The 15,083-nt window shown below is 28.8% G+C and overlaps 2 protein-coding genes and 1 long non-coding RNA gene across 3 annotated transcripts; 1 reads left to right on the top strand and 2 right to left on the bottom strand.

Moving 5' to 3' along the window:
• The first annotated feature begins 350 nt into the window (after positions 1–350).
• On the top strand, positions 351–1,935 carry LOC122723838. Its single transcript, XM_043957729.1, has 5 exons — positions 351–699; positions 954–1,205; positions 1,325–1,410; positions 1,633–1,738; positions 1,832–1,935. Exons 1-5 carry the CDS (start codon positions 351–353, stop codon positions 1,933–1,935), a joined length of 897 nt encoding a protein of 298 aa, XP_043813664.1.
• A 1,444-nt stretch (positions 1,936–3,379) lies between these two features.
• LOC110617819 (shikimate O-hydroxycinnamoyltransferase-like) lies at positions 3,380–5,730 on the bottom strand. The gene is made up of 3 exons (XM_043957324.1): positions 5,553–5,730; positions 5,064–5,475; positions 3,380–4,512 (listed from the first exon to the last, which is right to left on the bottom strand). The coding sequence occupies exons 2-3, from the start codon at positions 5,469–5,471 to the stop codon at positions 3,628–3,630; spliced, it is 1,293 nt and encodes a 430-aa protein (XP_043813259.1). The 5' UTR covers positions 5,472–5,475; positions 5,553–5,730; the 3' UTR covers positions 3,380–3,627.
• Positions 5,731–7,816: 2,086 nt separating this feature from the next.
• LOC122723892 lies at positions 7,817–8,454 on the bottom strand. The gene is made up of 3 exons (XR_006351065.1): positions 8,379–8,454; positions 8,217–8,286; positions 7,817–8,108 (listed from the first exon to the last, which is right to left on the bottom strand). It is a non-coding gene; the product is annotated as an uncharacterized LOC122723892 (long non-coding RNA).
• Positions 8,455–15,083: the final 6,629 nt, after the last annotated feature.

Below are 15,083 nucleotides of genomic sequence, written 5' to 3'. Positions count from 1 at the left end.
AGCCTTTATATAGGCACAAAAAGATAAAATTTAAAATAGAATCTATTATCCCAATCTTATCTCTATCCTAATATTATCTCTATCCTCATCTTCTCTCTATCATCATCTTATTGAGTTTGATTCAATTTGACTCCACTTGAAGCTGATTTTATCCTTGCTTAGGTGGCAAAATCTATCTTATCTCCCCATCGCCTCGAGTTACAGGTTTGGTCAAGGTTGTAGCCTCCCAGTATAAAAAATTCGTTAATTCAGCCTTTTTTTTATTTATTTTCTCAACTTCTGCTCACAAATCTGTCCAAAATTAAATTCAAATTAAAATTAAATATTTATATCAAAATTACAGTAAAATCATGGAATTAAATGGGAACAAAATTGTGAGTTTTTGCAACTCATCAGTCCTCTTTAGGCTTTTTGATGATTTTTTCACCAATGCTTCTCTTTCGTCCTCTATTCATGCCTCCTTTATCTCTTTGATTCTGAAAGTTGTGGGTGCCTCAAGAGCAAATGATTTTAGACCAATCAGTCTGATCCATGGTGTTTATAAAATTGTTTCTAAAGTGTTGGCTGCTAGGCTCAAGAAAGTACTCCCTCTAATCATCAGTAAGAATCAATGTGCTTTTGTTTCAGGTAGGCAAATTCTTGACGGTTTTCTCATTGCTTCAGAAGTAATTGATTTTCACAAGAAGGCTGGGGAGGGATGTTTTCTATTCAAATTAGATTTTGAAAAAGTTTTTGATTCTGTTTGCTGGAACCACACTATGTCATGCATGGGTTTTGGGTTAAAATAGAGAAAATGGATATGAATTTTTATCTCAAAGGCAAGAGTTAATATTTTAATCAATAGGTGCCCTTTAGAGGAATTCGCCTTGCAAAATGGCCTACGCTAAGGTGATCCACTTCTCTCTTCTTATTTATTATTGCTGCTGAACTGCTGGTTTTTCTTATCAATTCAGCTATCAAGAATGGCCATCTCAAAGGTGTTAAAGTAGGTGCTAGAAGCTATAGCTTCTCCATTTCTCATTTATGCTTCGCAAATGATACTCTCCTTCTCACTACTCCTCATATTGATAATATTTTGGCAATCTCAAGAATCCTTTATTGTTTTTATTATATGTCTGGCTTGAGTGTCAATTTCCATAAGAGTATGCTTTTTGGTATTGGTGTTTCTTTGGATGTGACTCAGGAAGCTGCCAATCTCTGTTGCTGTAATATTGGTTTTTTACTAACAAGATATCTCGGTTTTCCTCTTAGTGCTAATAGTAGAAGATGTAGCACATGGTCACCAATACTCCATAATGTTGAAAATAGATTGTCTTTTTAAAAGGTAAAGTTCTCTCAATGCCTGGAATGTTAACTTTGATCAATTCATGCATCAGCAGCTTGCCTCTTTATTATCTTTCTATCTTTAAGGTCTTATACGAGACTTTTTTTTTGGTCTGGTACCTGGTGTGTCTGATAAAAAATTACACCTTATTACTGGAATACCCTGATTCAGTCTAAAACAGATGGTGCTTTAGGGATTAAAAACATCAGCTCGGAAAATCAAGTCCTTCTCTTCAAGTAGATTTGAAGACCTAGTACTGACCAAGAATCTCTTTGGGTTAGGTCTTAAAATCCAAGTATATTTTTCAGGTGGGTGGTGGGCTTTCTATAGCTGTGGGTAATAAATTGTCCCCTATTTGGGCTGACATCCAAAGGGATGCATCTTTCATTTTAGAAAATATATCTTTTGCTATTGGTAATGGGGACAAAATAAATTTTTTGCATGACAAATGGCTTGGTGAAATACCTTTGAAATTTATTTTTAACAGACTTTTTAATTTATCATCAGATCAGGATGCTATGATGGTGATCTGGGTTATTAGGATAATGGAATTTGGATTTGGAAGCTCTTATGGAAGCCCAACCTATGGGAGTGGGAGTTTATCTCTTTGAGTCGCTTGCTATTATTAGTAATGTGAATTTATGCAATTTTAAGCAAGACCATCTCATTTGGAAACCGGAAAAAAAATGGGTTCTTTCTGTGAAATCTCTTTATAAATGTTTGCTAGCCTCATCTTGTGATATGAAATTGGGGTATTGCTCCACCAAAGGTTGAAAATTTGATCTAGTTGATAAGTCATGGTAGATTATGTTCAAAAGAGTGGCTTTGTCATCTTGTATCATCCCACCTGACATGTCCAAGCTGTGATATGTTTGTGAAAACTATCTCTCATATCTTTATTCACTATTTATTTTCTTAGAATGTCTGGGTGTGGTTCCTTAGATGGTGGGGTTGTTCTTTTGTGTTCCCATTGCTTTTGGCTGAATGGAAATTCTTAGTGGTTGGTAAATTTCAATGAAAATTTTAGGTTGCTTTAGCTTATGCTATTCTATGGTCCTTTTAGTTGACAAGAAATAATAAAATCTTTGATGAGAAAGATGCTTAATGAATGAGTTCTGTTGTCTCATTTTGCACCGTGTTTCTATTTGGATGAAGGCTCTACATGTTTTCGTTCTCTACTCTGGCCTTCTTTTGCTTTCATCTTTTAAGGCTATTAAGGGTTGGACCAATGGCTCTCAAACTCAAAGAGTTAATATCCTTTGGGAAAAACCTGTTAATGGTTTGTTAAAATGGAATGTTGATAGATCTGCAAAAAGAGAAGCCTGGACTTGCGGGTACAGGTTTTGTTCTATGTAACTATGATAGTCATTTTCTTTGTTTCTTTTCTTGCTCTATTGGACAAAGTGATTCTAATGCTGTAGAATTTTATGCCATTGAAAAGGGTTTGAGCATCCTTGTTGGTAAATCGAACTTGTGAAATGCTTATATGGGCATTGTCATTGAATCAAATTCTATGGTTGCAGTTTCTTGGACCTCCTCAAATGATAAGCATCTTTGGACTTTGGATCATGTTCACAGCTCAATTGTGAATTTTTCTAAAGTTTTTCCCTCCCATCGTTTTCAGCATGTTTTGCGTGAGATAAACTGGATTGCAGACTCGTTAGCCAAACAAGGTGTTTGTAGGCATGAAGATTTTATAGCTTGGTTATGATCTGTTTGTTTGTTGCTTAAGATTTTGTGTGCCTTATTCTCCTCTATTTCCAGAAACTTGTATATCTAGCTCTAGATGTCTCTATCTTGAATCTGCCTTTGTGTATGTTTTTTTTGCTTTACCAAATTTTTTTTTTCACTTAGCATGCAAGCGCCTAAGTTGGGTATTTTGTTTGGGGCTGAATTAGTGGTGTGTGCCACACTAAGTTTTTCTTGGATTTTATAATAAATTATTCCACTTATAAAAAAAAAATTAAGACAATAGTTTTATAAATACTGCAAAAATACCATTATCTAAACGGTAAAATAAAGTAGTAATCGGATAATCTTCACTGGACGAAGGAATTAAAAAAGTTTCTAGAATCAACATATAAAAAATATATACAATATAATACTATTAGGGTTGCCTTTGTGTTATACTCGAAACAATCTAAAATGGAAAAAATTATCAAGTTTCCATAATTATAAAAAAGCTCATTATCTCAAAACATGACATCTAACATAATTGGAATGTTCAGTTGAAGTGGAAAGAAGAGAGTGATGTAGATCATTGCATACATAAAACTCATAGCAATACAAACTTGCATAAGAAATCAAAATTCATAAAACAACCTTTGGAAGGATTGCATGTGATCTGCCAGTAGACATATGGCCAACTGCCAACTTCCATCATCACTTGGAGTTTGCATTATGTATACCTTGCCTTCAAGTGGATTTGCAGGCCTCACAATTATGGGTTTTCCCATACCAAAATCAGCATCATAGAAAGGCAGCCTCATCCAACTAACAATGTTAAGGTTTGGGCATCGACAAGTATTAGCGCCTCGCAAGATAGGGGTTAGGTCATCCATTACTTCCAAGTAATCGATGGCCGATCTCATATACTCATCATCTATCCTCTTTATCTTTTTGTCAATTCTTTCAACAGTGTTTTTTAGTGTCTCTGATAAAATCTCACCGGATAAAGCAAATAGTGTTGCTGAAAATATTACATTACCAAAAAAGTTAGGAGGAAGTGGAGGATGCAATCTAGACCGACCATTAATGGGTATGAATAACTTGATTGGTTGATTATTAGATAAAGCGCGTGCTTTGCATGTGCAACGCCATATATGTGCAGTTAAGATCTCATAGGTAGTGTACTTTGTTTTTCCATCAGCATTCTTTACTTTGTTTTTCAAGGTTTCAAGTTGTTGAAGTGTGATCTTAAATATTTGAATACAATTTTGTTGTGATGTTAGGATTTGTGTGGCAGAGTTCATGGAAAGTGGCTTATCATACTCAGCATGTTCAAATGTTGGGGTTGGTGGAGCTCTACAGCGAAGAATGGTTCTATCAATGAACGGTGGCATTGTAATGGAGAGTCCTCGTGCAACATCACACCATGTGTTTATAAAATGGAGAGCCCCAAAACCATCTGCTAATATGTGATGAAAGCGAAGTCCGAGAGATAGTCCACCACATTTAAACTTAGTGACCTAACCACAAATAAAAAGTGAAACTCATTATTCTTTTCAAAATAAATAGAAAAATTTACTTTATTAATTGATTTTTTAATTTTAAAAATATATTAAAAGACGCTTAAAATTTTAAATAATTTACTAATTAATTATTTTATTAGTTTTAAATATTAAATATTTTATTATTTAGTTTTTTTAATATCATAAAACTTTTTATAAAAATATATAATCATTAGTTTTTTTTGCCGTATTAAGATTTTTTAAATTTTTTTATAATATATGACCAATAAAATTAAAAAAAGACTAATTAAATTTTTAAAATTTTATAAACTATTTTAATATATTTTTTAAAATTAAGTGACTAATTAATAATTTTTGTTTATACTACATAAACTAAAAAATTAATTTTCAAATATATATCTTAGACTTCAAGTATGGCAAGTTTTAAATATTAAGATTATATCTAACTGAAAATTTTTATTTAAATCGAATTTATAAATTTTGATGATCTAACTAAATTTTTTACGTCTCTGAAATAATAAATAAATAAAATACGTCTGAGTTTGTACCTGAACAGCAAGAATTGGGAAAGAAGAAATGCCTTGTGAATAATCAACTGAAGGAATGAGTTGAGAAACTTCCACGGGCATCAAGTCACCAACTTCATCTAATTCAGAGTCTGTTTCAGCCTCTATGAACAACACACCTTCATTATTACAAACAATTTCAAGTCTACCTTTGTTATCTCTTCCTAACCTTCCGGCCACCGGATAAAACGGCACAAGAACTTTGCTCAAAGCTTCCTTTAGCACTTTAGATTCAAAGGAGATTGGATGATCAGCTGCCTTGTAGAAGTACACTGTAGGAATGTTGTTTCTTTCATGGATTCGATCTAAATTAGAGAGCCACTGGTGCTGATTATTAGGCAAATCTTCAGCTTGATGTATCAGATTAGATTCCTTTATGTCGATCTTCATTGATCTGATTGTAATTATACAAAGAAAAAAAAATTAATTACACAAATTATACACTTAAAATGAAATATTTTACAGACGTACCTTTTGTGGGTTAGCAATAGAAAGATATTGTGTGGCCTTAAGAGCAAGAAATGGAGTTGGAGAAGATAAAGAAATTAGGGTTGGATGCCTTTTCTCTTTTTCCCTATATATATTTATGAATTGCTTTCATCTTGCCTTTTTTTATTTTTTGAAAAGAGATCTCGTTGAACATCAAAGAGGCATAGAGCCATATATAAAGGTTTAATTTTACCCACCAATAATATTATGTGGACTGACAAAATGACTTGAATAAATTAATATTTAGTTGATATATTATAAAAAATATTTTTAATTTAAGAATAATAGCTATAAAATTATTGTATTAATACTATTATGATAATAATTTAAAATTATTTTTAGAAGTTTCAAATTTTCACTATTTATAATACTATATTTTAATAAATAATATATTTTATATATAATAAATATTTTTATTCAAAAGAATAAGCAAATCAGGGTTTAAGGAGAAAGATGCAGTAAATTTTAAATTGTTACTGATTAAAGTTTAAGTATTTAAGATAATAATTTTTATCTATTTTCATAGTAATGATTTATTAATTGATCTTTTAATTTTAAAAATAAATTAAATAATTTAAAATTTTTAAATTTATTAATTAATTTTTTATTAATTTTAACGGTCGGAAAAAATTTAAAGTATAATATGGAGAAATTAATTAATATATATTTTTTTAAAAAAAATTAATATATTTTATAAAAAAATTCTATTCTAAAAAAATTAAATAGTATATATTTAATATAAAAAAATTTTTACTACTATTTTTTAAAACTAAAAAATCAATTAAAATATTTTTCTATATTATGAAGATTAATTTTTTTATGAATAATTTAATATGATGTTTATATATATATATATATATATATATATATATATATTATTTTTATAATATAAGGTAAAGTAATTTAAAAAAAGTTGAAATTTAGCAACATTTATTTTAATTCAAACTAATATTAATAATTATAAATAAACTATTAAATTTCAAGAAAAATTAATATAAATTGCATAGATTGTCAATGTTAGCTATTCTCCAAGAGCTTTTTTTTAAAAAAATATATTCTGAAGGTTTAAGTGTTACTCCTTTAATATAATTATTTTATATCTAAAACTTTTATTATGTGGTTAATATTTTACTTATTTTAATAAGATATAATAATATTATTATAAAAATAAACAAAAATGAAAAAAAAATTATTTAGTTTAATAAAATTTATCACTTAAATAGTCAGCTGTGGTTTTCAGCAGGAAAAGCTGTGGGACTACTGTCCCAAAGATATACCTGCTATTAATTCATAAAATGACAAACCTAATTATGAAGTGATAAGTAAATCGAAAAAAGTAACTATTTCTATCCTTTGAAAAAAAGAAAAAACTTTTTAGCTCATAGAAAATAATTTAAATGAAATCAATGAAATATGATAATTTTTCTTGAAAAATAGAGGAATTTTAATTTAGATTTTATTTATTTTAAATTAAAATATAATATTAATGGTAAATTTATTTTTTTATATTTTAAATTTATAACAAGTTAAGTAAATAACAATATTTCAATACAATGAGATCTCCAAAATTCCACCCGAATCTTTTGCTGTCATGTTTTGAACCGCCCAATAAATGTTTGGTCCATTAAGGTGAATTATTATAAAGTGTATTGACTTTTTATAAGGAAAAAGCTTGATGGCTCAATTTGATCCACAATACATAGGGGTGTTGATTTAACCGAATTATTTCACAATGTAAATCTAATCGAACTAAATAAGATAGAAAATCAAATCGAATCGAATCAAATTGGTTCGATTCGATTCGGTTCAAAATCAGTTTTTGAGCTTTTTTTTTAATTTCATTGAATTATATTATAATTTGAGCCCAATAAGAATTGATTTAAACCTAATATATTTAATTAATCATAAAATCCAATCAATTAATCATAAAATCTAAATTAATCAACAACTTCTAACCTAATATACTTAATCAATGAGTTGGTACTGAGCTTCACCAGCTTAATTGCTGTAATAACTCTAACAAAGTGATCAATTCTAAGGATTGAAACATCCTCAAACCACCAATCAGGAGGAACCAACTGATTTCTACTTGGGCTTGAATCAATCATAGGTGGTTTTCCAGTGTATGCCCATCTGATCCCTTTCGGATTTGCACAAGCTTTTCCAGGCAATGGATTCACTGCATCTTCTTACAATCTGGAGATTCTCCGCCCATGGTTAGAGCTTCTCACAGCTTTTTAACACTAATATAGAATCCCTCCATGATGATAACACCACATAACTAAGAAAAGCTTCAGTTTTGAATATGAGATTACCTTCTTCTAAGTCCTCTGTCATTTCTAGATACTCTGCTGCACATCTAAGGCCAGAGATATTGGCTATTGTTAGATCAACAACAATTCCATAGCAGAACTTTGCTACAAGCTCAAATCCTTCAGCTCCTCCTGCAAGATCATCTAATGCTATTTTACTCAGGTCTGGGTCGCGTGATTCATATATTAATCTGTTCATTTTTCCACACCGAGAAAGCAGAGGATACTTATGCAATAACAAAAATGGAGAAAATGGGTAGTCAATATAAATCAAGAACTAATTTTTCTGCCATCGAAGTTTGAATTTGGAGCTTGAGAGAAGTAAAATGACTACCTTATGCAAGTGGAAATATACAACTCCAATCTGAACTAAAAGATCACTTGGAATATCAGTTGCAACATACCTGCAGAAGAATGATTAGAAGCTAAACTATTAGCAAAAACAAACCAAAACTTGAAAAAGAACAGAACTTTTAATTTCATTTAGCAAACACACCATGACTGGCCCCTGAGCTCAAACCCATCGGTCTTGACGCCATGCTTGCTTGAGCTAAGAACTCCAGTACCATAATCTTGACCAACAACAGATTCACTCTCAGACTCCCACATGAGAGAGACACGCGAAGGATGGAGAGAAGAGACTCTGGCTTTGGCGAGTGGGTGGCCGGTGGGTGGCTGTGGGACTGGCAATTGGGTGGGTGGATGGCCGTGGCTGCGGGACTGAAGCGGTAGAGGATGGAGATAAGAGACTGGCTTTGGCAAGTCGGTGGCAGGGTGGGTGGCCGGTGGGTGGCTGTGGGACTGGCGACTGGGGTGGGTGGCTGTGGCTACGGGACTGAAGAGAGATGAAGACGCGAAGGATGGAGATTAGGGACTTGGTCTGAGAGAGATGAAGGTATCGTATGCGCCGCGTGAAGAAGGACGTGGGATGGGAAGTGAACTGAATTGATATAACCCTATATTAAAACGCTGCGTTTAAGATTAAATTCGGTCGGTTCGGTTCAACCGAACTATTTTGACTCCAAAACCGAACCGAACCGACCAACCCGAAATTTTTAAAAATTAAAACCGAACCGAACCGATTTTATTTTAAAACCGAATCAAATTATTAAATTAAATCGGTTCGGTCGGTTATTTCGGTTCAAACCGAACAGTGTTCACCCCTAACAATAAATATGAATTAATAAAATTATTCAAATAGTTTCATAATATATTTTTATTTTATTATTTTTCTTCTATTTTTTCTAAAATAAAGTATAAAATTTAAATTTTAAAATTTAAATTCTCTCTCATCCATTAAGTATTTCAATTTTCAAAATAGGATTCTATTTTCTATAAGCATGTCAACTATTTTATATCTCTCAATTTATTATAATTTTATTATCAAGTTTTATCTTTCATTTCATATTCTTATACGATTTTTTTTTTTTATTAAGTCTTCTTCTTAGACTCAAAAATACCAATCTCTACTTTATTTTCTCTTGAAACCTTTTTAATTTTCATTTTTTTTACATGCCAACTCCTACTACAAGATCATTTTCTTCTCTACATTTTTTTTCTTTGTCTTTATCGAGAATACTTTCTTAGATTCAAGAACATCAACATCTCCATTTATTCTTGAATGATGATTTAAATTTTATCTTCACTTTTGTAAGAACATCTGACATCTATATAAAAAAATATTTCATCTCATCTTTATATCATTTTCATCATTCTTTTGAATTCTTTTCACTATTTAGCGGTATATTTTGCTATGATGAAATGAAAGAAGATACAAAAGTATTATGTTGTTTTTGAAGGTGTTAACCCTAGACTATACACTTCTTAGCACGAGTGTGCACCTAATGATATTGAGGTTAGCAAGAGTTTATATAAATCTTATATTACAAAAGCAGAAGCTATTGAAGCATATAATCATTATGTTGAATAAAAAAGGAACGTGAGTTTATCTGTAGATGGAGAACCTTTATCATGTGCAACAACATCAAATGCAGCAGTTATAGAAGAAGCGAATGAATTCGATAATACAAATTTCAATTAGTTAATGGTTGCTTTATTTGTTGGGATGTATATAGGATTTTGTTCTTCAACAAATAATAAATTTTGATGGAATATAATATTTTTTGCACTTTTATGTCTATCAGTTAGTTTATATTTCAATTAAAGTGTTATAAATAATATTAAGAAAATAATGTATTTGCTAAAAAAATGATAACGTAATAATTATTAAGAATATGAAATTATATCAATTTTATTTTCTAACGCTAAGTTTAACGGTTATTTTTAAGACTTATTTGCTGACAAAATATATATAACAGATTATATTGTTTAAATAAAGTAGACTTTATAAATGAAAAAACAGTCATGCAAATCTTATGCAAATAAAGTAGACTTTAAGTTTTAACTTAATAAATTCATGCAATCACAAAAAAAAAAAAATTAATTGACTGAATTATAACATTGAAACACATGCATGACAATTTGGTTTCTATGTTTTTATTATACTATCAGTGATAACACATAAAATATTTAATAATGTAAAAAGCAAGTAATCAAGGAATCAAGGATTCATAATAAAAATAAATATCTCATAGAAAAAGGTCTAGTATCACTGTTTTCATTTTAAAGTATTAACAAAAAGTATTATAGTGTTCGTAAATGATTTCCATTCAAAACAAAATAAATAAAAACGCATTCTTCAAAAAGAAATTTCATTCCATAAGGATAACTGCAACCCATCATATTTCAGTAGAATCATCAGAAATTTGCACAATTTCATATTTCCTTGTGAACTCTTTCTTTTTCCTTTTCAATGACTTCCATCATCATTTCATACACATTAAGATTGAAAAATCTTGCAACATCATCACCTTCATATCATCTTCCCTGTACAAATTCACCATCCTATTGATTAGTTGTTTGATTTCTTCCTTCAAATCAATCAACTGACCTCTTATAAGTTGATACATTGTCTCCAATGTAGCAAGTAAAGCTAGCATTATCTACTTATTCTCAATTTTCTTCACTAGAGTACTTGCCATTGTAGAAGGAGAGTTGGGAGAAAAGTCTTAAAGAAAACAAGAGGTATGCTATTGAGTTAAGGATGTGCTTTTATAAGTTGTATGTATAACTATATATTGATTACAATTCATGCAAGGCATTAACAATGGCACAATAATTTAGTATGCCTTCATTTAAAATTATTTGGCTCAATATATTTTAGAGTTTCAAGATGATATTATGCTTAGGTAGGTTTGAAAATGGAACAATAAAGTACGGGAGTAATTGCAATGAGTCCTTATAGCTTCCATTGTTATTAAAGTTGAATTGTATATGCATGAAATGAGCCTTTGCTGTTATAGTTTAAGTTAACTGCAACATGTATATATTTACTTATATAATTCTTAATAGTTGACGTGTTAAATCTATATATAAAGTTATTATTGTACCAATTTAAATTATTTTATATCAAATTACAAAGTGCCATAATAATTTATCTCAAATATATATTATAATATACTAATATTTGATGTTAAAGTAAAAAAAAAAGTATTTGAGGTAATTAAGTTAACATAGTATTATACTGATATAATTTTGTTTATCATATAAGTGAACTATTCATAATTTACAGCACTCTAGATTAAACATATTATTAATACAAAATGAAAACATATATTATAAACTTTTCATATAAAGTATAAACATGATAAAATAAAACATGCATCATTCATAAAAAAGGAAAATGTTGTTCCAAATTTGACCAATAATCATAATAAACATATATATCTAGCCTTCTGATTATGGCCTGAAACAAAATATGTGTTGGTTCATTTGCACTCATAATGAACTCCACTTCATCAATTTTTTTTCTCAGTTTATGTACGGTAACAAATTGAATCCTTCCCTTTGCCAATTCTCCTTTCTTGTTAGACCTCGACACATATTCACACATTCAATGAAGATCATGCTCACTGCTATAAATATATATAGTCTTCCTCTCAAATCCAATGTGAGATCTTACAAAATCAATAGGGATGTTTTGTTTGATAAGATAAATATAAAAAAGTTTTAGCATCAATTGGAAATCATGATAAATAAATTTTGGCAAATCAATAACGATAAAATTGAAACACAAATGAGTCAAATAATATTAAGGATTATTACTTTGTACTTGTAATCATACTTGTTCATATGATAAATAAACATGGGATCTTCTACTATTGGTAGTATCACAATAATATTCACTAGAAAATGATAATAAATTTAAGTCATGAAAATTGTGACATGATAGCTATTTGCAAATTCTTATTGAAAAAGATATATTAGCATAATACTTAACTGTTAGAATTATTATTCTCGACATCTTCTTCACTGTCATCAAAGCTATCCTCATCATCCTCACTTTCTTCATCAGAGATGTTAATTACATCAGCTTGTGTTGAAGGACTAGCATTAGCAGATGACCATAGTGGAGGTCGATTGTTGCAATTAAATTCAGATCCATTTCTCTTGAATATGTAGATATTTATTTTCTCACTCGAAATAACTTTAAAACTCATAATCCACAAGCGTTGTGTGTGATACCAGGCAATCAAATGACCGATTCCATTATCAATATAATGCTTAAGTTCATGTTTATGAGACAAATGTTCCACTCTTACTCTTACCCTCCATGAATATTGTTGGTTATTTTGAACACATATTTGAACACATAATGTGATATACTTTGTAGGTGGTCTGTCTAAGACTTCAATTATGCATCTAGGGATAATTTATAAATACAATAGAAACTTATAAACAGAATATTCCAAAGGTATTTCTTATCATTTTCATATGAAACAAAAAATTGAACTCAAACAATAAATCTTTCCTTCATAATCTTTATTTTTTTAAAAAAATGACTCAAAATTCAGATAAATATGAAATAGGAAATTAACTCTATGAATTTTGAGAGTAGAATACATTAAGGGATTAAGATGTAACGAACCAGTTCTATTTTTTCTGGAATCACCTTATAGTAAAAATCATATTGTTTGTAGCTCATTGTGATCTTCAGCCGGAGAGAGAGATGATTTTCAATCAATTATTCCTTTACAAGGAGAGAGTTCTCTTTCAGGTTTGATCAAAGAGAAAAATGAAACGACTGTCAAAAGTGTTTAGTGCGTTTCGAGTGGTGTTTAATCTCATCGATAAAAGCACTGGAATCAATTAAAATTTTGAAAATGAAAAGTCCTTCTACATCTGATTGGCATGTGAAACGGTGAGTTTAAAAACAGATGAAACCATAACATGAAAAGGTTGCAAATTTGTAACTTAAATTTTTTTGACAACATAAAAAAACGAAGCCGTGATAGGCATGACTTAAATTAGTTAAAAATAATTCAAATTATATTAAATTTTATAAATGATATTTTTTGTGATTTAAATTAATATTTAATTTGGTATGATGATAAATATAAATTTAATTTGAACATTACAATTAAATAATTTATTAAATTATCATCTACAATTTATTAATTAATTGACACTATAATTATAATATAAATCTATAACATAAAATTGAGATATGTGACTTAAATATAATATCTTATATACTATATAAGACTTAAATTTAAATTTTAATATGTGACTTAAATTTAAAATCCCATAGAGTATAGTCAAAACCGATACTTAATTATAATATAAATTTAGTCATGCGTAATTGAGATATGTGACTTAAATTTAAAATCTCATACAGTAAAGTCAAAATCGACATTATAATTATAATATAAACTTAGTCATGCATAATTGAAATATGTGACTTAAATTTAAAATCTCATACAATAAAGTCAAAATCGACCCTATGATTATAATATAAACTTAGTCATATGTAATTGAGATATGTGACTTAAATTTAAAATATAATACAGTATAGTCAAAATCGACCCTATAATTATAATATAATCTTAATCACGCGTAATTGAGATATGTGACTTAAATTTAAAATCTCATACAGTAAAGTCAAAATCGACATTATAATTATAATATAAACTTAGTCATACATAATTGAAATATGTGACTTAAATTTAAAATCTCATACAATAAAGTCAAAATTGACCCTATGATTATAATATAAACTTAGTCATATGTAATTGAGATATGTGACTTAAATTTAAAATCTAATACAGTATAGTCAAAATCGACCCTATAATTATAATATAATCTTAATCACGCGTAATTGAGATATGTGACTTAAATTTAAAATTTCATACAGTAAAGTCAAAATCGACTCTATGATTATAATATAAACTTAGTCATGCGTAATTGAGATATGTGACTTAAATTTAAAATCTCATACAGTAAAGTCAAAATCGACCCTATGATTATAATATAAACTTAGTCATGCGTAATTGAGATATGTGACTTAAATTTAAAATCTCATACAGTAAAGTCAAAATCGACCCTATGATAATATAAACTTAGTCATGCGTAATTGAGATATGTGACTTAAATTTAAAATTTCATACAGTAAAGTCAAAATCGACCTTATGATTATAATATAAATTTAGTAATGCGTAATTGGGATATGTGATTTAAGTTTAAAATCTCATAGAGTATAGTCAAAATCGATACTATAACTATAATATAAATTTAATCATGCGTAATATATGTGACTTAAATTTAAAATCTCATATAATATAGTCAAAATCGACACTATAATTATAATATAAACTTAGTTATGCGTAATTGAGATATGTGATTTAAATTTAAAATCTCATCTAGTATAGTCAAAATTGACCCTATAATTATAATATAAATTTAGTCATGTATAATTGAGATATATGATTTAAATTTAAAATCTCATATTGTAAAATCAAAATTGACATGTGATTTAAATGTAAAATCATATATAGTATACTTAAAATCATTGAATTAAACATTAAACCTTATTATAATACATATTATTGAATTATTAATAAATTTTATATATTATAAATCAGTATCATTTTAACCTTTATGATATCATTTTATAATAAAATAATAAATAATATTATAATAGCACTTATTTACATGCATCGTTTTGTATGTACCAATAATGATGAATTGCGAATGGTCGTCCACGTGCAAATATCCATTCAATTTCTTTGATAAAACCGTAAGAATATGAATCGGTATAGCCATCAAGCAATCTTTCTTATTTATTTCTACAGTACCCATTTTA

Source organism: Manihot esculenta, chromosome 6 (assembly GCF_001659605.2).
Source record: "Manihot esculenta cultivar AM560-2 chromosome 6, M.esculenta_v8, whole genome shotgun sequence".
Lineage (NCBI taxonomy): Eukaryota > Viridiplantae > Streptophyta > Magnoliopsida > Malpighiales > Euphorbiaceae > Manihot > Manihot esculenta.
Note: the sequence above shows the minus strand (reverse complement) of the source record. Positions and strands in the feature narration are given on the sequence as shown.